Genomic DNA, 27,604 nt, shown 5'->3' on the forward strand with positions numbered 1-27,604 from the left:
CAGAAGATTGAAAAGCAGAGATATTACTTTGCCAGCAAAGGTCTAGTCAAGGCTATGGGTTTTCCAGTAGTCATGTGTGGATGTGAGAGTTGGACTGTGAAGAAAGCTGAGTGCTGAAAAATTGATGCTTTTGAACTGTGGTGTTGGAGAAGACTCTTGAGAGTCCCTTGGACTGCAAGGAGATCCAACCAGTCCATCCCAAGGAGATCAGTCCTGGGTGTTCATTGGAAGGACTGATGCTGAAGCTGAAACTACAATACTTTGGCCACCTCATGCGAAGAGTTGACTCATTGGAAAAGACCCTGATGCTGGGTGGGATTGGGAGCAGGAGAAGAAGGGCACGACAGAGGATGAGATGGCTGGATGGTATCACCGACTCGATGGGCATCAGTTTGAGTAAACTCCGGGAGTTGGTGATGGACAGGGAGGCCTGGCATGCTGCGATTCATGGGGTCACAAAGAGTCGGACACGACTGAGCGACTGAACTGAACTGAACTGATACATACAAACAATAAATAATCTGACAAGGACATTATGAGAACAGTCTGATTTATAATAGTATTGAAAAGAGTGAAATACTTGGGAATTAATCTACTCAGAGAGATAGAAGACTTGTACAGTGAGGACTACAAAACATTCTTGAAAGAAAATAAAACACAAATAAATGGAAACACATCCTATGTTCTTGGATTGGGCAATTAAATATTGTCAAAATGTCAGTGTTACCTGCAGTGTTGTATGGATTCAGTGCGATCTCCATCAAAATCCCAATGATGCCTCTTGCAAATCTAGAAAAACCCATCCTAAAATTCATATTTTATGTTACGCGTGTTTTATTACCACAAGGGGAAAACGGCTTTCTGCCTTTCTACAATGGGAAACCATCCTCTTCACTAAAGCAACTGACAGATAAATGCTTATTTTGATTTACCTGTCAAGAATCTGTGATATTAATATAAATGAGGGAAATTGAGCAGTTTTAGTTGCATCAGAGGGTGCCACCCATTCTGGAATCCTTGGAATGGGTATCAGTCTCATTTAATCAAGTAGCCTTTTAGAAATTATACAGTAATTCAGGATTTCAAAATATTGAACTCCTGTAAAATAATTCGTATGTGTAAATAAATATGGCCATGAGAAGACAGTTGACAGCTTTGAAATCAGTTGTTTTTGTTTGGGTTTAAAAGTTTTACCCTTTATTCGTTGTGTGAACACTTATAAGTCTGTGCTGTGCTTAGCCGCTCAGTCGTGTCTGACTCTGCGACCCCACAGACTGGAGCCCACCAGGCTCCTCTGTCCCTGGGGTTCTCCAGGCAAGAATACTGGAGTGGCTTGCCATGCCCTCATCCAGGGGATCTTCCCAACCCAGGGATGGAACCCGGGTCTCCTGCATCACAGGTGGGTTCTTTTATCACCTGCACCCCAAGGAAGCCCCCAGGTACTGAAACGTTCCGAAAATGAACCCCAGAGGCTCTGAGGGGGTCAAAGAGGAGGAGGTGTTGGTGTTACTCATCAGACAGCTGTTCTGAGCTCTGTAAGAGGATAAAGAAGTGATTACTTTTTCTAATAGTTAGCTCATTTTAAGTCATTTTTAAAATTTGAAGTAGTGATAGCAACATGAAGGAAAAATGTTTTTCATAAAAACTGCAGGCCTGTTTTACATAAAGGGACAAGTAGCAGCAATATTGAATATTCCCATGCAAAAATATATCTCTTTTTTAGGTTGTCTATTATATATTATGGTTTTATAGTTTGTACATTTCTTACTGAACTTATATGTAGGTGTTTTATAGTTTTAGGTATAATTATGAGTAGCGTTTTAAATGGTGGAACAGTTTTCTGAAGAGTTATTGCTGGTATTTATAGGAAAGCTGAGTTTTCACTTTGTGTTCAGTCTTCTCACCGTATTATCATCTCTCAAACAGGTTTGGAAGTGATTGCTTTGAATTTCCTAGGAGACCACAGTATCACCTGTAAATAAGAGCTCTGTCTTCCCCTCTTTGGCCTTTGAACTTTGTGCTTTGTTTGTTTTTCCCTTCAGCTAGAACCTTCAGAACTTGGTGAATAAGAGTATTCCTAACACAGCTTCCTTGTTCAATTCCTGGCTTTGGAGGTTTCACATTAAGCCTAGTGCCTGCCATACAAGTTTTTTATAAACTAAAAAGTCCTTTTCTCTGTCTTAACAAGGTTTTTATTTTTGATAAATTAAAAAAAAAAGCAGGAACAGAGATTAAATTTCTATGTTTTTTTCTTTTCTTACATATTTTTGTATGAATTACATTTAGTCAGTTCAGTCGCTCAGTCGTGTCCGACTCTTTGCGACCCCATGGACTGCAGCATTCCAGGCCTCCCTGTCCATCACCAACTCCCGGAATTTACTCAAACTTATGTCCATCGAGTTGGTAATGCCATCCAACCATCTCATCCTCTGCCGTCCCCTTCTCCTCCTGCCTTCAGTCTTTCCCAGCATCAGAGTCTTTTCCAATGAGTCAGCTCTTCGCATGAGGTGGCCTAAGTATTGTAGTTTCAGCTTCAGCATCAGTCCTTCCAATGAACACCCAGGATTGATCTCCTTTAGGATGAACTGGTTGGATCTCCTTGCAGTCCAAGGGACTCTCAAGAGTCTTCTCCAGCACCACAGTTCAAAAGCATCAATTCTTTGGTGCTCAGCACGACTACTGGAAAAACCATCATTGTGACTAGACGGACCTTTGTTGGCAAAGTAGTGTCTCTGCTTTTTAATATGCTGTCTAGGTTCGTCATAGGTTTTCTTCCAAGGAGCAAGTGTCTTAATTTCATGGCTTCAGTCACTGTCCACAGTGATTTTGGAGCTCCCCCCAAAAATTAAATCTGTCATTGTTTCCACTTTTACCCCATTTATTTGCTATGAAGTGATGGAACCAGATACCATGATCTTCGTTTTTCAAATGCTGAGTTTTAAGTCAGCGTTTTCACTCTCCTCTTTCACCTTCATCAAGAGTTTCTTTAGTTCCTCTTCGCTTTCTGCCATTAAAGTGGTGTCATCTGCATATCTGAGGTTATTGATGTTTCTCCGAGCAGTCTTAATTCCAGCTTGTGCTTCATCCAGCCTGGCATTTCACATGATGTACTCTGCATATAAGTTAAATAAGCAGGGTGACTGTGTACAGCCTTGACGTACTCCTTTCCCAAGTTTGAAGCAGTCAGCTGTTCCATGTCATTCCAGTGTTGAATTACATTAGGCTTCCTAATTTTGAATATTCTTGCATTACTGGAATTAAACCCTACTAGAGTATATATTATTGTTTAATGCATCATTAGGTATTTTGTTTAGGATCTTTATTACTATATCTGTATTCTAAGGTATTGCTGAGTTTTCATCTTTGAGGTCTTGTTTGTTTTGTATAAAGGTTACGCTAATCTCATAGAATGAATGGAGAAACTTTCCTTTTTTTTTTTTTTTTCAATTTTCAGGAATAGTTCAACTTTCCTGTTCTGTGAAGGAGAAGGATAGACTGATAGATCCCACCTTAAAGCTTTGGGATCTGGTCCATTGTTGCAAGGGGAGGAACAGGGACTCAATATTTTTTACTGCCTTTTCAGTAAACACTGTGTTTATGAGCCTGTTTGGGGATTTCTGCTTCTTAGGTGAGTTTTACAAATTGATATTTGCCTAGGAAATTATCCACATCATTCAGATGAAGGGGTGGGTGTACGCTGTGCTCATGGGGCAGTTGACAGCAGTGGGGACTTGACAGCTGCCAGACAGTTCATTCCCTCCCTCTAGCTTCATGTGGCAGAGAGCGTGCTTAGGAGGCCAGGGAGGTGGCAGGCCTTGCTCCCAGCGCCCCAGCTGTGCCTACACCTCCCCCCAGCTCTGTCCACGGCCTTCCCCCAGCTGTGCCCACGGCCTCCCCCGAGCTGTGCCCACACCTCCCCCCAGCTCTGCCCACAGTCTCCCCCCAGCTCTGCCCACGGCCTTCCCTCAGCTGTGCGCGTGGGCTCCCCCCAGTTCTGCCCACGGCCTCCCCCCAGCTCTGCCCACACCTCCCCCAGCTGTGCCCATGCGTCCCCCCAGCTCTGCCCACGGCCTTCCCCCAGCTGTGCCCATGGGCTCCCCCAGCTGTGCCCACGGTCTCCCCCCCAGCTGTGCCCACACCTCCCCCCAGCTCTGCCCACGGTCTCCCCCAAGCTGTGCCCATGGTCTCCCCCCCAGCTGTGCCCACACCTCCCCCCAGCTGTGCCCACACCTCCCCCAGCTGTGCCCATGGGCTCCCCCCAGCTCTGCCCATGGCCTTCCCCCAGCTGTGCCCACAGCCTCCCCCCAGCTGTGCCCACGGCCTTCCCCCAGCTGTGCCCACACCTCCCCCAGCTGTGCCCATGGGCTCCCCCCCCAGCTCTGCCCACGCCCTACACCACCGCCTGCATGCCGCCGCCCGCCCCCCCCCCCCCCCCCCCCACCGCAGCTGCCAGAAGTCTGTATCGTTTGGAATGTCAGACGCTTCATCATGTTGACTCAACTTCTAAAGCATACTGTGCAGGGCCAACAAGATCCTGGGGAGCCACCTGTTTGCAGCTCTTCTTTAATTAAGAGAGGCATAACTTGCTCGTGTTTTTTCCTGTTGTAGAAAATCTCCTTCGTATGTGTCCGTGTCCTTTTTCACTCCCGCCATTTTTGTGGTTCATTTCTTCCATTGTTCAGCCTGGCAGGAAGTTCAGAAACCAACTTTTGGGTTTACCAATCACCTTTACTTCTGGGTTTTTCCAGTAATTTCAGCCTTTACATTTACTTCCTTACTGGTTGAAGTTTTGTGTTAAGTTACTCTTGTTTCATTTGGAGGGTGTATTGGTCATTTTTGTCTGACTTGAAGATGTGGTAGGCTGTTTACTAGGCAGCTGCCCTGTGTTGGCTAGAGGGGAGCTCCGCTGGGGGGCAGGCCCTGTGGGTGGTGCTTCCTTCCTTGTAGGACATACCGCCACCCCCAGTGTTCTGATCATTTGGAAGATATATCTCATTCCGTCCTTTCAGTGGTTGTGCTTCAGTTTTTAATAATTTGTAAGAATACATCTATATAATCATCACTTACTCCCTTCATAGTCTCCTCCTTCACAGAAGTCAGTGCCTTGAGCCCGTTCCTGATTCCTGTTGCCCTCAGTCTCTGACCTGTGGTCAAGTCTGCCCTCCTCAGACCTGACCGCCCTCACCATTTCCGAGTCTGCCGTGCAGCCGTGCTCACTGTATGACAGTCACCATCGTCCGGCCCCGGGACGTGCTCGTCGCGGGCTGAGGCTCGTGGCCAGACAGCGGCGGGGCGCCCACCCTGGCGCCAATTGGACCCCGTGCTGGCGGGCCCCACTCTGATCTCAGCCTCTCTTTGTCGTGTGGATTCGTCTCTGTGTTTCTCGTGCACGAAAATTGATGATTTTGAGTGAGTCAGTGAGCTGCTGAGGTGGAGCGTCTGGTGACCTTCTGTAGTTGGAGCTTCTCCTGTCTCCACATGCGGTCGCTTGCATCATTTAAAAAGTCTCCCCTCGGAAGTGTCCTGGTAGCTCTTGCTGGTACTAAGACTTTGTTTCTGCACCCCCCCGCGTTTCCCGCAGATGACGATGAAGACCAAGCAGCGCATGCTGACGGAGGACTGGGAGCTCTTCAAGCAGCGGCGGTTCATCGAAGAACAGGTGTGCATGGGTGGGAGGGCGTGGTCGGAGCGAAGCTTTTCGCCGCAGAGCGAAGGGCTCCAGAGCCCACGTTGCACCATCTTCTTGGCAGACCTGTTTGCAGACTGGTTTTCCTTTCCTTTTCCTCGTCTCTGTACTCCTCCAGGGACATCCGCATTTATGGAGTAGCTCTTCCGGCCCACAGCCTCCCCACGTGCCCACGGGCTCCTCCTGGGTGGGTGCTGCATCTCTGGATTCCCTTCCGAGGCGACACAGTGAGGCCCCAGGGCCGGGCCAGGTCCGTTCCTTGTGTGCTGGCTCTGTACCGTCTGGCAGCTACTGCCCACCCGGCTCACCCCTTCCTGCCGCAGGCTCTCCCTGCCCCGCCCGCCGCCTCGGCAGCGCTCAGGGCCCGGCATGCTGGTCTCGGGGTGTTGCCTCTCTGGGAGACTTGCCCACTTGCCCCGGTGCCTGCGCCGGTGTCTCCTGGCTGCTGTCACAGTGAGAGCCCTCGGCCTCCGCCCCCCTCCCGCCCGTGGTCCCCTCTGGGCAGCACACGTCGCCAGGGCACCTGGGCTCCACGCACTCAGCGTGTGACCTGTGTCAGCAGCTGCCGCCCATGCCTGTGCCTGAGCTGGTCCACAGGCTCCTTTTCTGAAATGCAGAGGCGCACCTGCTCCAGCGGGAGTTGAGGCGCTGCTTCCCCAGTGGTCCCCGGGCCCACTGTTGCTCCAGGCGCGGCTGGCGTGCTCTGCAGTGGCCTTGCTCCCACCTGCCAGCGCCGTCTGTGCTGCCTGTCCAGCTGCCGTCCTGCCCCGTGTTGACCACATCTGCGTAGCCTGTGGGCTCGGGCTGCGGCCGCTCTGTGTGCACAGGCCTGGGGCTCAGGGTGCCGCTCCGTGCCCCTGCTGGCCTGGACACCCCATGCCCGGACGCCGTCCGCACTGCCTCCCGCACCGTGCTCAGGCCTGGTGTGCCCCAGCGGCCTCCCCGCCTCTCCAGCAGCTCTCCTGGGCTCCCGTACCTCATGGTTTCCCCTGAAGTTTGGTTTCTCAAGTTTCTGAAGTTTTAGATTCTGTCTCTTCGTCCAGAATCTAAGCTCCTGGGAGGCAGTGATTATCTCTGTGCCCTTGTTCCCAGTGAGTCCCCAGCCCACAGGAGAGCCAGGGCAAGGACTGGGTGTCCCCCGTCACGGGATGTGTGCTGCTGAGGAGTCTGCTGGGCTCACCCCCGGCCTCTGTCCGAGCCTCCTCTCCCAGCCACGCCATGCGTACCGCCACTGCCCCCCTTCCCGGCCCTGGCCCTCTTGAGGAAGCTGCGGGTAGCAGGTCTCTGCGTGGGACATACACAGCACCAGAATTACCGAAAAATACAGCCGTGTCATGGGGCAGGTCTTGCAAAATTAACCTGTTGTCTTGTGATTTCCTCCAGTTCACGAAAAAGAAAGCCGTCGCTGGCGAGAACAGCTTCACGGACACCATGCGGCACGTGCTGTCGTCACGGCTGAGTGTGCCCGACTGCCCCAACTGCAACTACCGGAGGAGGTGAGCGTGTGCCCAGGGGCCCCTGGGCAAGTCTGCTGTGCCCGCTGGCTCTGTGCTGACTCCCTTGCTCCCCGCAGGTGTGCGTGCGATGACTGCAGCCTCTCCCACATCCTCACCTGTGGCATCATGGACCCCCCGGTCACGGGCGACATCCACATTCACCAGCTGCCCCTCCCGGTGGACGCGGCTACCGACTGCCTGTCCGAGATGCGCCCGCCTGGTGTGTCGTCAGCCAGCTCAGGGTCGGCGTCCAGCTCTCCCATTACCGTTCAGCAGCATCCCAGACTCATTCTCACAGACAATGGCTCTGCACCCACATTGTAAGTCGTGACTTTGTTATGAGGTTTCAGAGACCTTACTCATCCGATTCCAAGATGTAGACACAGTAATGTCTGCAGCAGTACGGGAAGCGTTAACGGTGCTTTTCAAGAAAAAGAACCATTCAGTTTTTAAAATCGCTTTTAAATCATGGATGCAGTTTCATGAGCCACCAGATGAGGTGAGGCAGGCGCGCGTCAGTCTGCAGGGTGTGTCTCCCATGCTGGCCTGGCCTGCACCTGTCCGTCTCGTCCTCAGCCGGCGTCCACGCTTGCTCCATGTCCTGCCGAGCAGGACATGTCCTCAGATGATCACTTCAGCAAGCGACTGAGAGGTTCTGTCCGTGTTCCCACATCAACCACAAGATGTGCGAGCCAAGGGGTCACCAGCTCACAGGGTGGGAAGCAGGCCCCATCCGAATCCTGGATGGGCCGTCCCCTGGTGGGGGTTCATTAAGAGATAAAACATACCTTCCGTGTGTCGTGGCACCCTTTGGGGTCGGGAGCCCAGGGGAGGGACGGTCGCCCCAACCTTGCTGCCCGTGTTCCTCGGGTTTCTCGAGGAGGGGTTTCCCGACAAAACCAGGACAGGTTTCCCGACCTGGAGTTCGTGCGGTGACTCTGAGGTTCCCCTTCGGCGTCCCTCAGTTCTCAGCATGGCTTTGGTCTCGGACGCTGAGCTCCGCGGCTGCTCTCACTGGGCCCTGTGCTCCTCAGAGCCTGTGCGGGGCGGAGGGCCATCACAGCCAGGCGTGAGCTTGCTCATGATGGAGTGGCCGCGGCCAAGTACCAGTCATCAGGGCAGAACCCAGGCTAGCAGAGTGCCGCCCGCTCCCGGGCCTTGGTGGCTGACGCCAGCCGTGGGCGCCCACGCTGCTGCTGGGCCAAAGCCAGGACTGCCTGAGGCGCTGCGGGCACCCGGCCGCCCGCGCATAGCGTCCGCGTCTTCCCAGCAGACACGGCCATCCCAGCACGTTCGTGGCTCCTGGCCGCGCATGTCCTTTTCCTGGTGCCGCTTCCGAGTGGTGAGACGGAAGTGGGGCGTTTCTGTGGCGGGGCCGTGGGGCTGCCTGAACTCCCGAGTCTGGAGTCGCTGCACTGCAGGGAGCGCGTGGGTCTGTTACTTCATTTGGCTCCCCCGGGGTGGCGTGGGTACTGCCCAGGCCAGCGACTGCGTCCACAGGTGCGGGCGCCCCGGAGCCGGGCGTTCCCAGCAGCTGGCCTGCCCGTGCTTGCTGTGGCAGCTCCAGGTGGCTGCGCGCAGTGGTCCTGGGACTTGGGTCTCCCAGAAGTGGGCTGAAGCTGAGTCTGGCTGTTCTGCACCCTCTGCCCTGAAGCCCAGAGGGCTCCAGTTCTTAGGCTTTCTCCTTCTGGAAGGTTGAGTCTCACAGAGGGTGTGGAGGCACGGTGGTGTAGGCCCATGGGGCGTCGCTTACTGTCAGGCCTTGAGCCCCGTACGCTGAGCTGGGAACTCAGTGCCAGCTCTTCTCAGGCACCAGAAAGCCTTACGTGTGAAGTGGTCTTCACAGCCTTGAAGTCGTGTCACTTCTTTTGGTAGACATCTCTTGTCTGTCACTGGGACGTCTTGCTCACGCTGGTAACGGGTTCTGAATGGACGTGACTGCGGCTGGCCTTGTGGTGGAAAAGCTGTGTTTTGTCACAGAAGTGCATGTGATGTTTTGTTCAGCTGGCTGTCTCTGAAATTTTGGTGGTTATAGAAACAAACGCTGAAGACCCAAGGTTGGTTTCTATACCCCTTTAATTATAATAAAAAATAGCGTCTGCTTGGAAATGGCAGAGAGAACAGTTGTACACCAGGGTGCTTCAAGTTGATCTATTGAAGTTTTGTGGTTTCCTTAATGTTTCTGCGTTTGGAGTTCTCTTTTCCGTTCTTCCAGACGGAACAAGCGGTCATCTTGGGGCATTTTCCTCCTGGTCAAGGTTACTGGGAGCCGCTGAGACGCGTGCGTGGTGCTCGGCGTCACGCTCCTGTGCACGAGAGCGGCTCTCCTGGGTGGGCAGGGCGCGGCCCCCAGCGGGCGCGGCCCTGCGGTGACATCTCTGCGCGTCTCAGTTGCAGTGACGATGAAGACGTCGCCCCGCTGTCGGCCAAGTTTGCCGACATTTACCCGCTGAGTAACTATGAGGACGCCGAGGTGGTGGCCAGCATGAACGGCGTCCACGGAGAGCTGAACGGCGGCGGGGAGAACCTGGCCCTAAAGGATGAGGTACGCACCCAGCCTCCGCATCACGACGATGAGTTGCCCCAGATGGTGTCTGGGGTTTGAGCGTCCTGTGTTACTCTGGTTTAAAAACCGTAAGTTACAGGTGACTGTCTTTAAAGTCCCCTCAGGTAAGCAGTACCAGCGGCAGTTCCTCGGAAGCTGATGACGAGGAGGCAGACGGCGAGAGTAGTGGGGAGCCCCCGGGAGCCCCGAAGGAGGACACAGCTCTAGGGAATGGGAGCCCCAGGGAAGAGGAAAGTAAAGTGGACAGCCCACCCCCGTCTTACCCAGCGCCACAGGTATGGCTTTATCTCCTTGAGCTTGGCTTGGCCCAGGCTGTCGTTTCCGTGTCTGGTTTCTCTGAACATGAGTGCTACTGAACACAAAACCGAGGCCACTTGCAAATAAGCAAGCGTGACTTGTACTCTCGCTTGATTCTTGCTCCTCGTTCCGGAATCTGTTCCGGAACCTGTAATGTCATCTTGATTTTGTCCCACAGTGTGGGTCCAGGTAGTTAGGCGTCACGGAGATTTTTTGTTTGTGTGGAAGCAAAAGAGGGTCATGTTGTTGAGGTTTTTGTGTTTTTTTTGTTGTTTTTTTAATAAAATGAAAGAGTGGAATGTTAAAATTTCAAAAAAATGTTGGTTTTGTAAGGGAGCTTTTTTTCCTGGTAGCAATCTTCTGTTAACAAAAGGTGAGGATATTTTGCCAGACTGTCATTTTTTTCTTAGAGACCCTGGTTTTATAATAGATGCTCAAGCAGTTCTTAAAGGAAGAACACGTGAAGGCCAAGGCTGATTAAACCATTGTAACAGGTAGTGCGGTCTGCAGGAGAGGGCACACTGGAAGGGGTGCCCCGGGACGTCTGCCCCACTCCCTCGCCTTGGCCAGGTCCAGGACCTGCTCCCCCCAGCCCCTGGTCCCCCCAGCCCCCGGCCGCCCCAGCCCCTGGTCCCCCCAGCCCCCGCTCCTCCCAGCCCCTGGCACCCCCAGCCCTGCTCACCCCAGCCCCTGCTCACCCCAGCTCCTGCTCACCCCCAGCACCTGCCCATCCCAGCCCCAGTGCACCACCAGCCCCTGCTCACCCCAGTCCCTGGTCCCCCCAGCCCCTACTCAGCCCAGTCCCACGTCCCCCCCAGCCCCTACTCACCCCCAGCCCCTGCTCACCCCCATCCCCCCAGCCCCTGCTCACCCCCAACCCCCAGCCCCCACTCACCCCCAGCCCCCGGCCCCAAGAACCAGACTGACTTACTGTGTGTCCCAGCGTTCGTTTGTGCAGATACAAGCGTTCTCCTCTATTGACAAGAAAGGCCCACCCTGACACTCATGCCCCCACCCCGCCCAGCCGCGCATCCTGACCAGCTTGGTTGGCGCTCACTTCCTCGTGCTCTGCTGCTGGCCTCCCTGTGTCCCACTGTGGAAACGGGCCCTAGTTATGTGGTGGTTTGTTTCCAGTCTGCTGATGGACACTTGTTTGCCTCCTTTTACTTTCCCATCGTAAACTCTCCTGTGAGTGACCTCACGTGTCTGACGTCTCACCCGTAGGCGGTTTTGTCCCCAGGAGGGTCACCAGCAGCGCCTCTCTCCGGTCAGAGTGTGGTGGCCTCCTGCGGTCACAGGGGAGTTTTGAACTCTTGCCAATCTGATAGATGAGAAATGGCAACCCTGTGAGGTTTCAGTTTTTATTTCATTTTTGATGGGCAAAGTTAAGCTTTTTGTCGTATATATTTAAGGGCTCTGTGGGCTGTCTCCTTTTCTATCTAGTGTTTGGGTTTAAGAGTTCTTTAAACAAGTCCTTTATCAAGTATGTGATCCACAAATATTTTCTTTTGGTCTGTGGTATGTCTATTAGTTTTTTTTTTTTTTACAGTGTTTTTGAAAAGCAAAAGTTACTGATTTTGATACATTCCAGTTTATCAGCTTTTTCTTTCATGAATCATGCTTTTGATGCCATATCCAAAAAACTTTTACCTAATACAAAACTGTTTTCCTCTCAAAGGTTTGTAATTTTAGCTCTTGCTTAGGTTTGTGGTCCCCTCAGCTCAGTTTTGCTAATGGTCTGAGGTGAGGGTCGTGTTTGATGCCCAGCGGGCACAGTGCCGTTTGTCAAAAAGACCATCCTCTCCCCTGCTGAATTGCATTGGCCACTTGTTGAAAATCAATTGACTGTGAACGTGCAGATTCGTGTCCGTGCTCTGTGTCTTGCTCCTTTGATCTCTGCGTCCGTAAACCCATATTCTGCTTGACTGTTGCTTTATGTTAAGTTTGGAGATTAGGCAGGATCTGCCTTACTCTTGTTGGGCTTTTTTCAGAATTGTTTAAGCTATTCAAAGTCCTTTGCGTTTCCATCTATGTTTTTTTCCAGGTGTGAAAGTGAAAGTGGTTCAGTTGTGTCCGCTTCTTTGTGACCTCACGGACTATACAGGCCAGAATACTGGAGTGGGTAGCCGTTCCCTTCTCCGGGGGATCTTCCCAACCCAGGGATGGAACCCAGGTCTCCTGCGTTGCAGGCAGATCCTTTACCAGCTGAGACACCAGGGAACACTCAGTTGGAATGTTAAGTTTCTTAGAATTAATTTTTTTTAGGGTGTAGTTGTTTTGTAATGTTGTGTTAGTTTCGTATACATTTCATTTTACTATTTTTGGGTGGGGTTCGCACCTCATGGCTTATAGGATCTTAGTTCCCTGACCAGGCATTGAACCTGGGCCATGGCAGTGAAAGTGCCGAGTCCTGACCACTGGACCACCAGGGAACTCCCCCCATAGACATTTTAGGGACAACTTGTTACCTTCTACAAAAGACCTGCTTGGATTTTAATAGAGGTTGTATTGAATTCTTGAATATTTGGTAAAATTCATCACCAAAACCCTCTGTGCCTAATCTTTTATTTGTGGGGTGATAAGGATCAATTTTGGGAAAACAGTTTTATGAAAATTGCACATGCTGTTTCTTTCCATTTGTTTAGGTCATCTTTAATTTCTCTGCAATTTTTAAAAATTTCTAGTCTGTGTCTCTTAAGTTTATTCTGAAGTTTTTAGATGTTTTTTGATTCTATACTAAAGGTATTTTCTAATCTTGGTTTTCTTTCTCATTTCTTTAATATTTATTTATTTGGTTGTGCTGGGTTTAATGGCAGCACGTGGGATCTTCCATCTTCCTTGCGGCACGCAGAATCTTTAGTTGCGGCGTGAGAACTCTTAGTTGAGCCTGTGGGATCTAGTCCCCTGACCAGGGTTGGGACTCGGGCGCCCCCTGCATCGGAAGCACGGAGTCTTAGCCACCGAACCACAAGGGAAGTCCCTGATTTCGATTTTCAACTGATTGTTGGTAATATATAGAAATACAGTCAATTCTTATGTATTGATTTTGAATTCTGCAGCTTTGCTAATAAACTTGTTTGTTCTAGAGTGGCTGAGGTTTTATGGGTTTGTTTTTGGGTTTTTTTGGTAGATTACTTTGGGTTTTATACACGCAAAATCGTGTTGTCTGTGAGTGAGCAGTTTTACTTCTTCCTTTATGGTCTGGATTCTTTTAATCTCCTGCTCTTGCTTTATTGAGCTCGCTAGGACTCTAGCACAGCATTGAACAGAAGTGGTGCAAGCAGACATCTCTGCCTGTTCCTAGTCTTGGGGGGGCAGTGTTGAATCTTTGACCAGTAAAATATGATGGTAGCTGTCAGTTTTTCTTAGATGTCCTTTGTCAAGCTGAGGAAATTCTGTCCTACTCCTAGGTTTGTTTGGGGTTTTTTGAGAATTTTATCGTGAATATTCATTGAGTTTTTTAAGATGGCCTTTTCTCCGTCTCTGCGACGTCCCTGTGGTTTTCATCCTTTGTTCTGTTACCAGGTTGTATCTCATCAAGGGGTTTAAACCAATCCTGTGTTCCTGGGATAAATCCCACCTGGTCATGGCATATAGTCTTTTTTTTTTTAATATATGTTGCTTGATTGGTTTGCTAATGTCTTGTTAGGATTTCTGCATCTACATTAATGAAAGATATTGGTCTGTTGTCTATCTTTATGATGTCTTTGAAACTCACCGTTAAAAAAAGATCATGGCATCCAGTCCCATCACTTCATGGCAAATAGAAGGGGGAAAAGTGAAAGCAGTGACAGATTTTTATTTTGGGGGGCTCCAGAATCACTGCAGATGGTGACTGCAGCCATGAAATTAAAAGATTCAGAGAGTCAGACACGACTTAGCTACTGAGCAGCAGCAGCAACAGTGATGTCTCCGCCTCAGAGAATGAGCCGGGAGTGTTTGTTCTGCCTGTACTTTCTGAAGGGATTTGTCTGAGACTGATATTTCTTAAATATTTGATGGAATTCACCAATGAAATCCCGTGGACCTGGTCTTTTTTTGCGGGAAAATTACTAATTCAAATTTTGTTTACTTGATACAGGTCTATTCAGATTTTTTATTTCTTCTTGGATTGAGTTTAATGATTTGTGTCTTTTTAGGAATTTATCCATTTCATCTAAGTTGTCTAATTTGATGTCTTATGGTTGTTTATTATCTCTTTTTAGTTCTGTGGAGTCCGTGGTAATATTAATTCCTAATTTGGGTAATTGTTTACTCCTTTATAACTCCCTCAGTCAGTCTGGCTAATATTTTTGTAAATAGACCATTTTTTGTTTTTTGGGTTTTTTTTTTTTTTTCTGTTTTTCTCTTTTCTGTTTCATTGATTTCTGTTCTGATCTCCATTATTTTTTTCTATATTCTTGGGGTTAATTTTTTCTTTTTCTAGCTTCTTAAATTTAAAGCCGAGATTACTGATTTTAGAGCTTTCAAATTTATTAAGACTTGTTTTATGGCCTAACATGTGGTCTAACCTAGATGTGCACTTGAAAATTGTGTTCTGCCCCTCTTAGGTGGAATGTCCTATAAATGAAAGTTCAGTCAAATTGATAGCATTATGCAGGTCTTCTGTATCCTTACTGATTTTCTATCTAATTCTAAAAATTACTGAAAGAGACATATTGAAGTCTCAAAAGTTATAACTTTTGGATTATCTATCTCCTTTTTAAAATCTGCCAGTTTTTGATTCATGCATTTTGGGACAGTGTTGTTGAATGTATATCCATGTAATTATTGTTCTGCCTGCCTAATATATTGGCCCTTTTGTCACTGTGAAATATCTCCCTGCTGATATTTCTTATCTTAGACTATTTTCTCTAATATTAATATAGCCATTCCAGCTGTCTTCAGGTTACTGTGTGTATGTTTTATAAATTTTTATCCTTTTAATTTTAGCTTCTTTGTGTCGTCTTCTTCCACCCTTTTAGCTTGATCTTATGTTTTCATTCTGTCCTCCGTCAGTTTCTGCCTTTTGTTTGGAATGCCTCATTTACACTTAACGTCACTGTTGAGGGTACTCACAGCTGCCATTTCGCTGGCCGTTTCTCTGTCTCATGTTCTTGTACCTCTGTCTCTACTTCCTTTTTTCATATCAAACAAAATTTTAGTGTACCATTTTTAATTCTGCTATTGATTCTTGAATTACATTATTTTTGTTTTGTTTTTTAGTTAGTTTTTAAAGGGTGTGGGGAGTTGGGAATAGGAAGAGCCCTGGGCAAGAAAGCTAGATTCCTTCTGTTCTTAAGTAGAAGTTTAGCAGATGTGCATGAATAAGCACTTCTCAGTATGTTTTCCGTTTGGTTGATTCCAGAGCCTCAGAGTGATGGCCTTTGACATTGCGTTCAGTTTTGCACTTGTTTTGAGGGAGAAGAGTCACCGACTGCTTCGTTCCGCCTTAGCCGGAAGGCCCGTCTCTGGTGCACTCTGAAGAACCTCTGTGTAGCCATCTGTTAAGCAGTGTGCGCCCAGCGGAGCGTGGCACCAGTGGTCTCGTGGTCCTTGGTCCCAGCTCCCTTTCTCCACTCTGCCATCTTGCAGTCCCCGCGGCCCTGCTCAGACAGGCGCGGGATGCAGACGGGTGAGGCTGCCGCCCCGGCAGACGCCCGGCTGGGGTGAGGTGCGCACGCCTTGTCTCTCCAGGCCTCTTCAGTCCCAGTCCTGGGGGCCCTCGCTCACCTCGCGAGGAGGGACCCGTCTGCCCGGGGTGTCAGGACGGGCCCCGCTGCCTCTGTATTTGCTGTGTGGCTGATTCTTGTTCAGTCCATGTCATTCTTTGTTTCCCTAAATACTCAGGACTCATTTACTAAATACTCTTTTATTTTTCCTTTCCCTTTAGGCAGAACAAGCTCCAAACACTTGTGAATGTCATGTTTGTAAACAAGAGGCGTCTGGATTAACGCCGTCAGCAATGACTGCTGGCGCCCTGCCTCCCGGCCACCAGTTTCTGAGCCCTGAGAAGCCCACACACCCTGCTCTGCACCTGTACCCCCACATCCACGGACATGTGCCCTTGCACGCCGTCCCGCACCTGCCTCGCCCTCTCATCCACCCCACCTTGTACACAGCGCCCCCCTTCACACACAGTAAGGTGAGTGGGCAGGAAGGGCCGGGGTGCTCACATGTCACTCAGACCTTGAGCAGAGCGTGTTTAAGCAGACAGACCCGTAAAGTGGCAGCTTGTGTGACCACGCTCACGGGAGGGTCTGCAAGCGTTTCCTTTTACTGTAATATCTTCACCTCCTGGGGTTTGGAACCTTTACTCTTGTAAAAACAATCATGAGAGTCATGGTTCACTCCTTCAGAATTGACCATGTTGTGAAGAGGTTTTCACGTGGCGCTGGTGTAATGGGTTGAGCTGGGGGCCATAGGACCTCTGCCCGCCCAGAGAGCAGCTCAGTTCTCCAGCTTTTCGGGGCCTGGCGGTGGTGGGGAGGATAGTTTGAAAGCAGCACGAGCCCCCTGACACTGGCTGGGCTCCACGGGGTCTTACGTGGCTGTCCTCTGAGCATGATGCTGAGGACTGTTATGTAGAAAGGCACGGGCTTGAAGGAGGGACCCTGGGCACCATGCGGCGGAGGCTCCTGTGCCGGCAGGTGAGCGAGGGGCCAGGGGCTGCCGGGCGGGCCTGGGAGGACAGAGGGTGACGGCCGGGAGGGGCGGCACACACTGCCCCTCATCAGTGAGCCTGAGGCCCGTGCTGAGCGCCTTAGACTTTGCAGTGAGCTGGTTAGGCTTGTTTCATTATTCGTACCTTAGATAACTTTGCCTTGCTAGCTACTTTGAACTTACTTTAATTGACTCGCATCATAACTTTTAATTTTTTATCAGTTATTCTGGCTAATGTTATTAGGTCTAACCAGTCAAAAATGGAACTCTCCCCAAACTATACTAATAGACAGTGATTCTCTGCTGCGAAGAAAGGGAGCATGAGGTGCGAGAGGGACTTTCTCAGACTGCACGTCACCCTCGCTGGGGTTTGCTGTTTGTCTGCTGGGGGCGGGCACCAGGTGGAATTGCTGGTTTATTACAGAGTATCCTCAGTTTGTTATGTTCTGTGATAATAAGTGCTTGGTAACCACTCAAATTTATGCCTAAATTTTATTAGGTTGACTATTGCTTCTCCGATAACCCAGTTAGTAAAGAATCTGCCTGCAATGCAGGAGACCCCAGTTCGATTCCTGGGTCGGGAAGATCCCCTGGTGAGGGAATAGGCTACCCACCCCAGTATTCTTGGGCTTCCCTTGTGGCTCAGCTGGTAAAGAATCTGCCTGCAGTGTTAGGAGACCTGTGTCCAATCCCTGGGTTGGGAAGATCCCCTGGAGAAGGGAAAGGCTACCCACTCCAGTATTTTGGCCCGGAGAATCCATGGTCTATAGTCCATGGGGTCACAAAGAGTCAGATATGACTAAGCGGCTTTCACTCTCACTCACTGCTCATCTCAAACACATAATGACACTTTTGTTAGTCAGGTGATTTTAAGTAGCATATTCACGTATATATTCAAGGCCAGGCTGTTTGTATGGTCCGCCCAGTCCTTCACCCTTTTCCTCAGGTGAGCATATGAGTTTGGGAGCTGTTTGCTCCCTGTTCTTACCTAAATAGAGCTCCATTTCCTAGTCCTAGGGAACCACCTGGAGAAGAGGGTGTAGAGTGTTCTCTCATTTGTTTGTGCTGGTGTAAACTATTCAAGAATTAGTTCCTAAAAATCTTCAAGTAAACTAGTGAAATTTATTATTCCTAGTCTAGTTAAAACTGATTTTTCCCCTGGGTTTTGGCCTTTTCTCAGGATGTTACCGGCAGTGTATAGAAGGATAAAGGGGAGGAAGCATCGTCTTTGTTGCAGTCTGTTACCACTGAACTGTAATCCAGTAGATAGATGAGAAAGATTCATGGGTCGAAAATGCAGAGGGGCAGCTATTAAGCTGTATTTTAATTACTTACTGTTAGTGTCAAGATCAGTCACTGATACAATTAAAATACACTAGCTGGGTGCCATTTTTATTTGGAAAAATGAGATGCATTTGACAGAATACTTCACTTGTACCTGGTATAAGAACGTTTCTCCACATAGTCCTACGCTGTCACCTAACCAGGCTTTGCAGAGTTGGCGTGTGTCATTCGAGCTAGTTTGGCTTAGGTGAGCGCTGTGGCCGCATCTGTACCTGAATGCACAGAGTGTCCCCAGCCCTGCAGGAGCTGCTGCAGAGGGGCTCAGCTGTAGTGGAAGGGCACGGTGGTCCTTGGCTCCATCAGAGCAGGCTTCTCAGCGAGATGACTCCCCCACGCAGGCAGGGGGCAGCCCAAGTGTGGGCAGCCATGCCTGCTGAGGCTCTTCTGACCAGCTTCTGTTCCTGTGTCATCAGGGCTTTTAGGAATTTCTGCTCTGGTTAGTTGTTGCCTTTAAGACTATGTCACTCTAGTTGTGATTCTTTTAATTCATACTTTTGCCATTGTGGGTAAATAGTACCTAAAACCCTTGGAATGGTTACTGTTAAAATTTTATTTTCTTGAAATTAGAAAGACTTAAAGCCTGTTTCCATTTTCAGAAGTCTTCATTACCACTGATATGTTTATAATTTGTATGTTGAGTAATGTTACTTAAAAATTAAAAGTAGTTTGCAGAAGGTAAATACAGTGATGAAATACTGAAGAAAAAAATTAAAACTGAGTGACAGGGAATCTAGTTTCCAAATATTTGGGAGTTCTCTAGCTATCTTTCTGTTACTGATTTCTACTTCAATTCCTTTCTGGTCTGAGAGCGAACACTGTATTCCTGGTCTTTCAAGTTCGCTCTGTGGCCTAGGGTGTGGTCTGTCTTGGCAGATGCTCTGTGTTCCTTAAGACGGATGGTAATCTGCTGTTGTGTGTGCAGCAAGCAGCGGCCGGTTGGCAGGGCTGAGTCCAGGTGTGTCCTCACTGGCCCCCGCTGCCCCTGTGCCTTGCCGATGAGGACGGTGGAGGTCCGCAGCTCGCAGTGGATCTGCCTGCTCTCCTGCAGGCCTGGCAGGCTTCGCCTCACGTAGTTTGATGCTCTTCTGTTAGATGCTTGTGTGTCTGGGATGCTCATGTGTTCTGGAGGGTCGGCCCTTTAATCACTAGGCAGTGGCCTGCTTTATCCCTGGTATCACTCCGTGCTCTGAGGTCTGGCCTGTCTGCAGGCAGTGGCGCCTCCGCCCTCGCTGAGTGCTACCTGGGGTAACTTCCCTCTGCTGCTCACAGCAGGTGTCTTGTCGATAGGCATCCTTGGATCTTGGGGCTTTGGGGGCTGGAGGAAGCTTCTTGTTGTTTAGTATATTCTGATAATCTCTGTATTTTCATTGGTGTATTTATTCCATTCAGTTTGATTTTTTTATGTGTTTAGATGAATACCCATGTTGTAACTATTTTCTGTTTGTTGCCAGAGGCTTCTTTTGCTGCCTTCTCTACTTTGACTTGAACATTTTCTGATTCGTTTTTTTTCCTCTTGACGTATCAGTTACACTCTGTCCCCGTTCTAGCAGTTGCATCAGAAGGTACTTTCTGACGAAGCTCGGGCCGTTCCAGCACCACCATCCACTCTGCGTGCGCCTGAGCTGCTTGTGACAGACTGACCCACCTCCTCCCTCATGTGCCCTGTGACGCTGCGGCCGTCGTCTCCATTCATCCAGTGTTAATGTTAATCCCCCGGGACGCTGTTACCGTTATTACTGCAAAGGGTTTCTTTTTTTAGATTAATTAACAGTGAGAAAAATAAGAGATTTTATTTTACTTGTGTTTATTCCTTTTCCATTGCTCTTTCTTCCTTTATGTAGATCCAAGTTTCTGACCTATATTGTGTTCCTTCTTCCTGAAGAAAATCTTTTAACATTTCTTGCAGGGCAGTTCTGCTGGCAGTGCGTTCCCTCAGTCTTTGTTTGCCTTTATTTCTCCTTCACTTTTGAAGGATAATTTCGCTGGATACAGAATTCTGTATCCAGGTTGGTGGTTTTTCTCTTTTTTCCTTTGCACACTTAAAACATGCTTAACCCCACTCTCTTCCTGCTTGTGCAGTTTAGGTGGGATGTCTTCTGTGACTGTGTCCCTTCCTCTGTAGGACAGGGTTTTCTTCCCCTCATCCCGCCCCCAGGCCGCTTCCAGGATTCTGTCTTTGGTTTCCTACAGCTGGAATGTGATGAGCCTGGGTGGGGTCTCAGGGGGGTCTTGCTGGTGCCCTCTGAGCCTCCTGGCCTGCTCTGGCGTCATTTGTGAGTTGGGACTTCCTTGGCCATCACTCTTCCAGGTCTCCTTCCTGCCTGCTCTGCTCCTCCAGAGCACAACATCTTTTGAGAAGGCCCCAAATTCTTGGACATTCTGTTATTTTTTCTTTTGTCATTGTTGGTGCTGTTTTTTGGAGGATTTTGTTTGTTTGCATTCTTATTTCTCTTCATGTCTCAATTTGGAAAGCTTCTCTTGCACCTGGAGGCTCACTGATTCCCGTCTTGGCTGTGTTCAGTCTGCCGAGTCTTGGTTTTTCCCTCCGCGTTTTTTGTTTCTAGCATTTCTTTTTTATTCTTTATTACAGTCTCTCTGCTCACGTTACCAATTAGTTTTTGCGTGCTGACTGCATTTCCTGTTAGAACCCAGAGCACACGAGAAGTTCCAGGTTGCCTGTCTGTCTCATGGTTCTTCCTGTCCACCGCTCTGCTGTCTTCCAGAACCTCTGACCAGACCTCCTCATCCTGCTCTTCGTACCCGTGGTCCCTCCCAGCCTGATCCTCTTCTATTCTGGGAACTTCTTTTTGGATCACTCTTCCAGTTTGATGGTTCTCTAGTTGTGTCTAACCTACTCAAGTTTGAGTTTTTAATCCTACTTGTAATTCTTATTTCTAAGCTTTATTTTCAAATGTGTTAGAAACTTTTTATATTCTCTTGTTCCTCAATCACCTTTTCTTTCATTTTTCCTTTCTGTGAGCATTTCACACATAGTTACCCTGTGTTTGGATGAAGCTGTGAGGCTCTAACCTTTTTTTAATCGTGAGGTCATGTTTGCTCAGCAGACCCTGAATAAGGGTGCTTTCTCGAGAGGGGATTCCGCTTGCTGGCGTGAAGGTGCTGCTGGCACGCTGACCCCCGGACCCCCCAGCTCCCCTTGTCTCTGGACCTCCTCCCGTGGGGCGCTGGGGCCACCCCCTCATCTCTGTGCCATGGTGCACACGCCCCCAGGGTGGCCGTCCCTTCCTGCACCTCCACTGGGGCTTGTTTCTCTTGCTGTGATCTAACCAGCTCCTTGCGAACGGCTTCCCTTGCCTTCTCTGTAGCTCAGCACCTGGTTGCAGAGGTGTCCGGTGCCGCTTCGCCTGGGGTGTGGAGCGGCACGTCTCCCTGACGGGCAAAACCCAGGGAGAGTGGGGGGGACTCTGCACCTGAGAGGGAAGCGCCCACGGCGCCTGCTGCTCCTCCTCCCCAAGGAGGGGCGCCTGCTCCTCCCCGCCACTGGCCCGGGCCGTGCTCGAGGCGCCCAGCTTTAAGTGCTGTGTCCTTCCCGTCTGGAAACCGTGTCAAGAAGCCGTTGCCCCCTCAGGACGGGGCCGGAGCGCAGGTGGAGCGCTGTCTCGGGCTCTCCGCAGGGGCACGGGGTGATGTGGGGAGGGTCGGTGAGCTCAGCGCACTGAGGGAGCTGGTGACGTGCCTCGCACACGGCTGTGGGCGTGCACACCCCTCACCCCTCACTGGGCTACGTGTGTGCACCCTGTGGACGTGGCTCGCAGAGTTACATGTGGAACAAGTGTGAGTTCAGTTGGAGTTGGAGGGAGGGAAAGGCTGTGTGGGGAAGAGGGACATACACTGATTGCCATTTGCAGGTCATGGCGTGACTTGCGACCTGTGATCATTTCAGAGTTCAGTCCTTCTGAGCTGAGAAATAGCAAAAGGAAGGCAGTGCCTTTGCCTCCTCCCCTCTGCCAGGAGCACTGAGGAGCCTTTGAGGAGAAGCCCAGTGAGGAGCGCCTCTCACTGCTGCTCTCTGGGCGCTCGCCGGCCCTTCTGTTCGGGCGCTGGGTGTTGGTGGCAGGTGCCGCCCGTGTGGGGCTCCGTCCGCTGCTCCCTGGGCTCTGTGCTCCGGGCAGGACAGGCTGGGTCTCACGACTGCTGCGTAAATTCAGAAGTGTGCTTGGCTGAAGTCATCAGTTAGTGTGTCTGGACTTCCAGTTAGAGCAGAATTGTGCTTTCCTGTGAATCAGATTTGTCTCAAAGTAAAGAACATGTCAGAACTTCTATGAATTGAAGCCATATGGATTTGTATAAAGATTGAAATCAGTGTTGTAATAGCGTTATCCACATGTGCTTAAATCATCACTGTTTTTATGGAAGTATGGCCCCCAAATGGTCTAGGTGACAGTTGCCTCTTCTTTTCCTGAAGGAAGCCCTTAGCTCTGGAGGTTGGCAGGCCTCTTGTGCAGACGCCTTCCCCCAGGTGCAGCTTGTTTGTTGCAGACCCCTGCTCCCCTTGGTGTCCACCCTGGACCTCCTGTTTTGCACGGGTGGTCTTCTGAACCAGACAGACAGTGTCACTAGCTCACGTCTGCAGTGTAACGGTGCCGTGGCCTCAGGCCTTACTCCACTCAGCATTTGCTGAGTACCAGGCGGTGCCAGGTGAAGGAAAACAGGACTCCCAGCCCTTGCTTTCAGAGGTCTCGTCATCTAAAGAGAAGACAAAACCCTGATCAAATGTGAAAACTCGGAACGCTGTGACGTACTTTGATAGAAATTGTAGATGCAGTGTAGACAGATGGCCCTGAGGGGAGACCCCCGCCCTGGAGCCTGTGGGTGGGCCTGCAGAGAGGTGACACAGGGCAGAGCGCTGATGGCTGAGCAGAAACCGGAGAGACGTGGGTGGTGTGGTCCAGCCATCAGCGAGACGCTCTCGGGGAAAAGTCGGCAGCGCTCGCTGTCCCCGGGCTCTCGAGGGGCTCGCGAGTGCGCAATGTGTTTCTGCGTCTTGAGCCGGCCGGCCTGACCGCAGGGACTCCCACCTGCCGGCGGGCTCTGCCACGTCCCAAGGCCTTCAGTACTGAGACTTCCCATTTGATCGTGACTCGTCGTCCGTCCCTGCTCAGCGGAGCAGCTCGCAGCTGTCCCTTCTCCGTGGAGACTGACACCTGTTGAGAGTCTCCTTGTCCTTGCCCTTTGCCCCTGAGACGTCCACGGCAGGTCAGCTGGTCAGGCTCCCGCTGCGGTGCTGGGTGTCCAGTCGGCCGTTTCCTCCCGCTGTCAAGTCCCGAGTCTGCTCCAGCCTCACCCTCCACCTTCGTCTGCCTGAGCCCGTTGAGGGTCGGTGGTGTGCTAAGCTGCTCAGCTGTCCGAGCAGAAGGACCCCACCCCCACCCCTGGCCCCGTGGGAGGGCAGCAGCACCTTGGGCTGGGGGTGGGGTTGCTGGCTTGTGTCTAGGAAGACCCCCCCTTAGCGCTCAGGAAATGCTTCCTTTGGGCCAGGCGACAATACTCGATGTGTACTGTCTGGTTTAATTCTTACCACGTCCCCTGTAGGTAGGTGTTTCCAAATTACAGATGAGAAAACTAAAGCACAAAAACACTGAGTAATTTGCCTGCGGTCACACAGCTAGCAGAGGGCGAGCCAGCCCGTGAACCCCTTAGACCGTGCAGCCCAGAGTCTGGGACGGGTCGGGACTTGGGTCCAGCTCCGTCCCTGCCGCGGTGTCTCTGGGAGCGGGGCCACAGACCCTCCCCTCTTCCCTACCCTGCCAGCGCTCCACATCCCCATCCGTACTAACCGCTCCCCATGTCATCCTTGTCCCCGGCTCCTCCCCCAGAGTGCCGCAGACCCACTTCTGCACTCAGCTGACCAAACCATCTCACCCTGCTGCCTAGAACCTTCTGCACCCCCAGCCCCCCAGGATAGAAGGCACACGGGCATGTCTCCGTGGACCCCCAGCCCACTGGGTTGACTCCCTTGTGTCTGGACACCAGCCGGCCCTATGCTCTGGCCCATCCCTTCCCCCCTCTGCCCAGTCCAGCCCTTGGGGTTCTGCTCCTGGGGGTCCTCCCCAGCCCCCACCCCAACCCCCCCGGGGCTGAGCATGCTCACTGCTCACGTCTGTGTCCCCGGGGGTATTCCCGTGCACACCTGGGGTGGGGGATGGCGTGTGCTGGTGTCAGCGAGTTGCGGGCGCGGCAGGGCCAGGCTCCAGGTGTAACCCCCCCGGACACCTCCTGTAACTAGAGGCGAGGGCGATGCCCCACCAGTTGGTTGGACATGAGTCTTGATTCCGACAGTGGTGAGCGCTGACAGGGAGAATCCTGGGCTCATGGACTCGCTGGGGCGGGCCACCGCAGCCTGGGCGCGGGGGGCTGAGGGGGCAGTGGCGGCCTCTCCAGGGCGCAGCAGCTCGGCTGTGGCGGGAGGATCAGCCAGGCCAGCAGGGTTGTGAGCTGCAGTTCGGACATCCTTAGGAGTTGGACGCCGTGAACCGCACTGTGGGCCGGGCAGTAGCCTGAAGTCTGGGGGCAGAGGGAAGACTGTGTGTCCAGAGGCTGGTGAGCAGGACAGGGCCGGCCACACCACGCTCGGGCCTTGGTTCTACGTCAGGGGGTGGGGAGCCACCGGCCCAGCCTGAGCACAGAATGACATACTCACTCTCACGTCCCATGGGCCCGCTCCGGCCGCGCCGAGGGAGGGGTGTCGGGCAGGGGCATGGCTGCAGGCAGAGGGGGCAGGACACCCAGGCGTGCAGGGGGCAGCTGACGGCCAGTCACCGCAGAAACGTTTGGGCAGGGCTCTCCTTCCACACCCTGAGAGGGCGGGCTCAGCTCAGTGTCGAGCCCGTCTGTCCTCACACTTGTGCCCGTGGCCCAGGTGTGAGGGAGCAGGGCAGAGCTGACCCCCTTATCAGTGGCTCCACGGGGACTTCTGACCGGCGATTTTTAAACGCCAGGTGAGAGTGAGCCATCGGAGCAGATCTTGTGCAGACAGGCTCGTTTAAAACGGGCCTCGGGCGCGGCACGGGCAGTCCGGCGGTCTGAGCGTGTGTGGTCAGCCCCCTGAGCGCCAGCTGCTTTTCGAGTCTGCGTCCCGTGCCACTGCCCCGTCACGTGCAGCCCCGCGTGTGATCATGCGCGTGTTCTGTGAGGTGTGTTCCCGCATGCCTGTTCACAGCAGGCGTGCCCCCCAGGTTTCAATAATGACTTGTGTGTCTGTAGTTTAAATCCTTAGGTAAACAGAATATTAATTTTGATATGTGATTAGAACATTTTTTTTTGTAGGCTTTACCACCAGCACCTGTTCAGAATCACACAAATAAACATCAGGTATTCAGTGCGTCTCTTCAAGACCATATTTACCCGAGCTGTTTTGGGAGCACTCCAGAGTGGACTAGTTCTAAGTTTATAAGTCTTTGGGGATCAGAAGTGATGAATGATAAGAACTGGAACCCTGGCGCTTTCTTGCCAGATACAATTTCTGGTAAGGAACTCGTTAAACCTTTGTTGGAGTTTACAGAGACCCGACCTGAGTGGATGCCACCTGTTGCCGCAGCTCCCTAGCAGGTCCCAGGCCGCTCCTTCCCCTTGCTTCCGCCAAGGGCGGCAGGCCCCCGCCCTGTCAGGCTGCTGGTCACTGGTCGAGGCCCGCTGTACCAACAGAGCCGCGCAGGCCCCGGGCTTGGTGGCCGGGAGCCCGCGGCTTCAGACGCTGGGTCTCCCTGCCCCCAGGCTGCAGAGTGTTGGCTTTGGTTCCTGAGCAGTGCTGACCACCAGACCTCGGCCCAGGCAGCGGGGTGCTGTGGCTTGAACGCTGTGACTTCGTTCCTTCCTCTCCTCCTGCTCTGCCCCTACATGGGCCCTGTCCCTGCTAACAAGCACCTTCCCACGGCCACCTCCGCTGCTGAGGCGCCGGCGCCTTCCTGGCGGGACAGGGTGCGCGGATGAGGGCTGCCCGTCTGCCTTATCGCTGTCGTCCGTGTGCGGACGGCCCTGGGGGCCCCACCCCAAGCCCTGCATGTGCTCAAACGGCAAGCTAGACTTGATGTCTGGTCTGTGCTTGAAGAGGGTTTCTAGCTGTGTGACCTTGGGCAAGATACTTAGCCTCTCTGGCCTCAGTTTCTCTGTCTTAGGTTGGGAATAATAGTGCTAAGCTCAGAAAGGAGCTTTAAGACATTGAGTAACTTTTGGAAAGCACCTGGTGCAGGAATTGGCACACAGTCGGTGCTCAGCCAGCTTTTCTCAGACACAAGCTAGCTGACTGGCGTCAGCGCCGTGGGCTCCTAACCCTCGCAACCCCAGTGTTTGTGCTTTAGGCAGTAGCTGCTCTTTAGGTGTGAGCTAATCCTGTGTCTTTTGGAAGCCTTAATTTTCCCATTCTTCTCTGAAGGTAGTGACATATTAGGGCCAACACTCTCAGAAGCAAGACCTGAAGCTCTTCCGCCACCATCTAGCAGTGAAACGGCTGCAGTTTCTGATAGTAAAGAGAAAAAGAGTGCTGCAAAAAAGAAATGTTTGTACAATTTCCAAGACGCTTTCATGGAAGCAAACAAAGTGGTGATGGCCACGTCGTCGGCCACGTCGTCTGTGTCCTGCACGGCCACCACGGTGCAGTCGAGCAGCAGCCAGTTCCGCGTGTCATCCAAGAGGCCGCCTTCCCTAGGTAAGGCCCACCTGCTGGCCGGGGCCCTGCTGCCCAGGGGCCCCGGGGCTGGGGCTTGTTCAGCGCCTCGGTGACTGCCCCCCCCTCAGCGTGCCCAGAGGCGTCAGTGTGACGGACAGCTACAGGTGCCCAGGAGCGTGTCCTCTGGGCTGTCACACCGACCCCCGGGGCTCTGCCACCCTGCGTCCCACCTTGCCTCTCTTCACGTCATGTTCTGTGAGGGGAGGAGGGCATTGCTTTCAGAACACGGAGAGGGATCTTCTGTCACCTTAAAGCAGGAGCCTCATGCGGAGTGAGCCGAAAGGGTGCCAGCCTGCCCGAGGTGTAGCCCGGCCGCCGTGTGGGCCCCTCATGCAGAAGTGCTGTCGCAGCCGCTCTGATCTGAGCCCAGGGCAGAGGGCGCTCGAAGGTGACGGTCAGAGGCGCACGGGAGCAGGACCACAGAGGCCTCGTGAGCCAGTTAGGGCTGCGTGAGCATCGAGAGGAGGAAAGGTGTGGCTGGCAGCACCCAGCCAACATTGAGGCTCCTTCGGGGTCCTCAGGAGAGGGAGCTGGGGGTGGGGGGCTCTTTGGGTCACACCTCACTGCTGCCTCGGATGCACGGCCCATAGTGCAGAGGCCACTCTGCGCCCAGGTAGGCAGCGTCACAGGTTTCAGACGTGGGGTCTCTGTTCAGAGACCGCAGCAGGCCCGCCGTTTGGGTGCAGGGCCCATGGGTTGGCCCCAACGGCTCCTGAGCGCAGACCGAGGTAGCTGGGCCGCCGGGAGCAGGTGCCTTAGGTGCTCTGGTGGGGTCAGTGGGAGGACCCCATGCCACCGTCACAGGACTCCTGCCCCCAGCATTTCTCTGAGTCAGAATTGTGGACAGCTGGCCTCAGCTTGGGAGAGGTCAATGTTGTGTCAGGAAG

The 27,604-nt window shown here is 51.9% G+C and overlaps 1 protein-coding gene and 1 non-coding gene across 5 annotated transcripts in view; one reads left to right on the forward strand and one right to left on the reverse strand.

Moving 5' to 3' along the window:
• FAM193A (family with sequence similarity 193 member A) overlaps window positions 1–27,604 on the forward strand; it is a 153,491-nt gene that overhangs the window by 104,142 nt on the left and 21,745 nt on the right. For all 4 annotated transcript variants that reach the window (XM_061145379.1, XM_061145380.1, XM_061145381.1 and 1 more), the window contains 8 exons: window positions 5,582–5,659; window positions 7,070–7,182; window positions 7,260–7,502; window positions 9,574–9,727; window positions 9,844–10,023; window positions 15,918–16,169; window positions 25,319–25,517; window positions 26,424–26,696. In XM_061145379.1, coding sequence (XP_061001362.1) covers window positions 5,582–5,659; window positions 7,070–7,182; window positions 7,260–7,502; window positions 9,574–9,727; window positions 9,844–10,023; window positions 15,918–16,169; window positions 25,319–25,517; window positions 26,424–26,696 — 1,492 coding nt within the window. The remainder of the gene's footprint in view (window positions 1–5,581; window positions 5,660–7,069; window positions 7,183–7,259; window positions 7,503–9,573; window positions 9,728–9,843; window positions 10,024–15,917; window positions 16,170–25,318; window positions 25,518–26,423; window positions 26,697–27,604) is intronic.
• Window positions 12,406–12,477, reverse strand: TRNAE-UUC (transfer RNA glutamic acid (anticodon UUC)). The gene has a single exon. It is a non-coding gene; the product is annotated as a tRNA-Glu (tRNA).

The sequence above is a fragment of the Dama dama genome, chromosome 6, assembly GCF_033118175.1.
Source record: "Dama dama isolate Ldn47 chromosome 6, ASM3311817v1, whole genome shotgun sequence".
Taxonomy (NCBI): domain Eukaryota; kingdom Metazoa; phylum Chordata; class Mammalia; order Artiodactyla; family Cervidae; genus Dama; species Dama dama.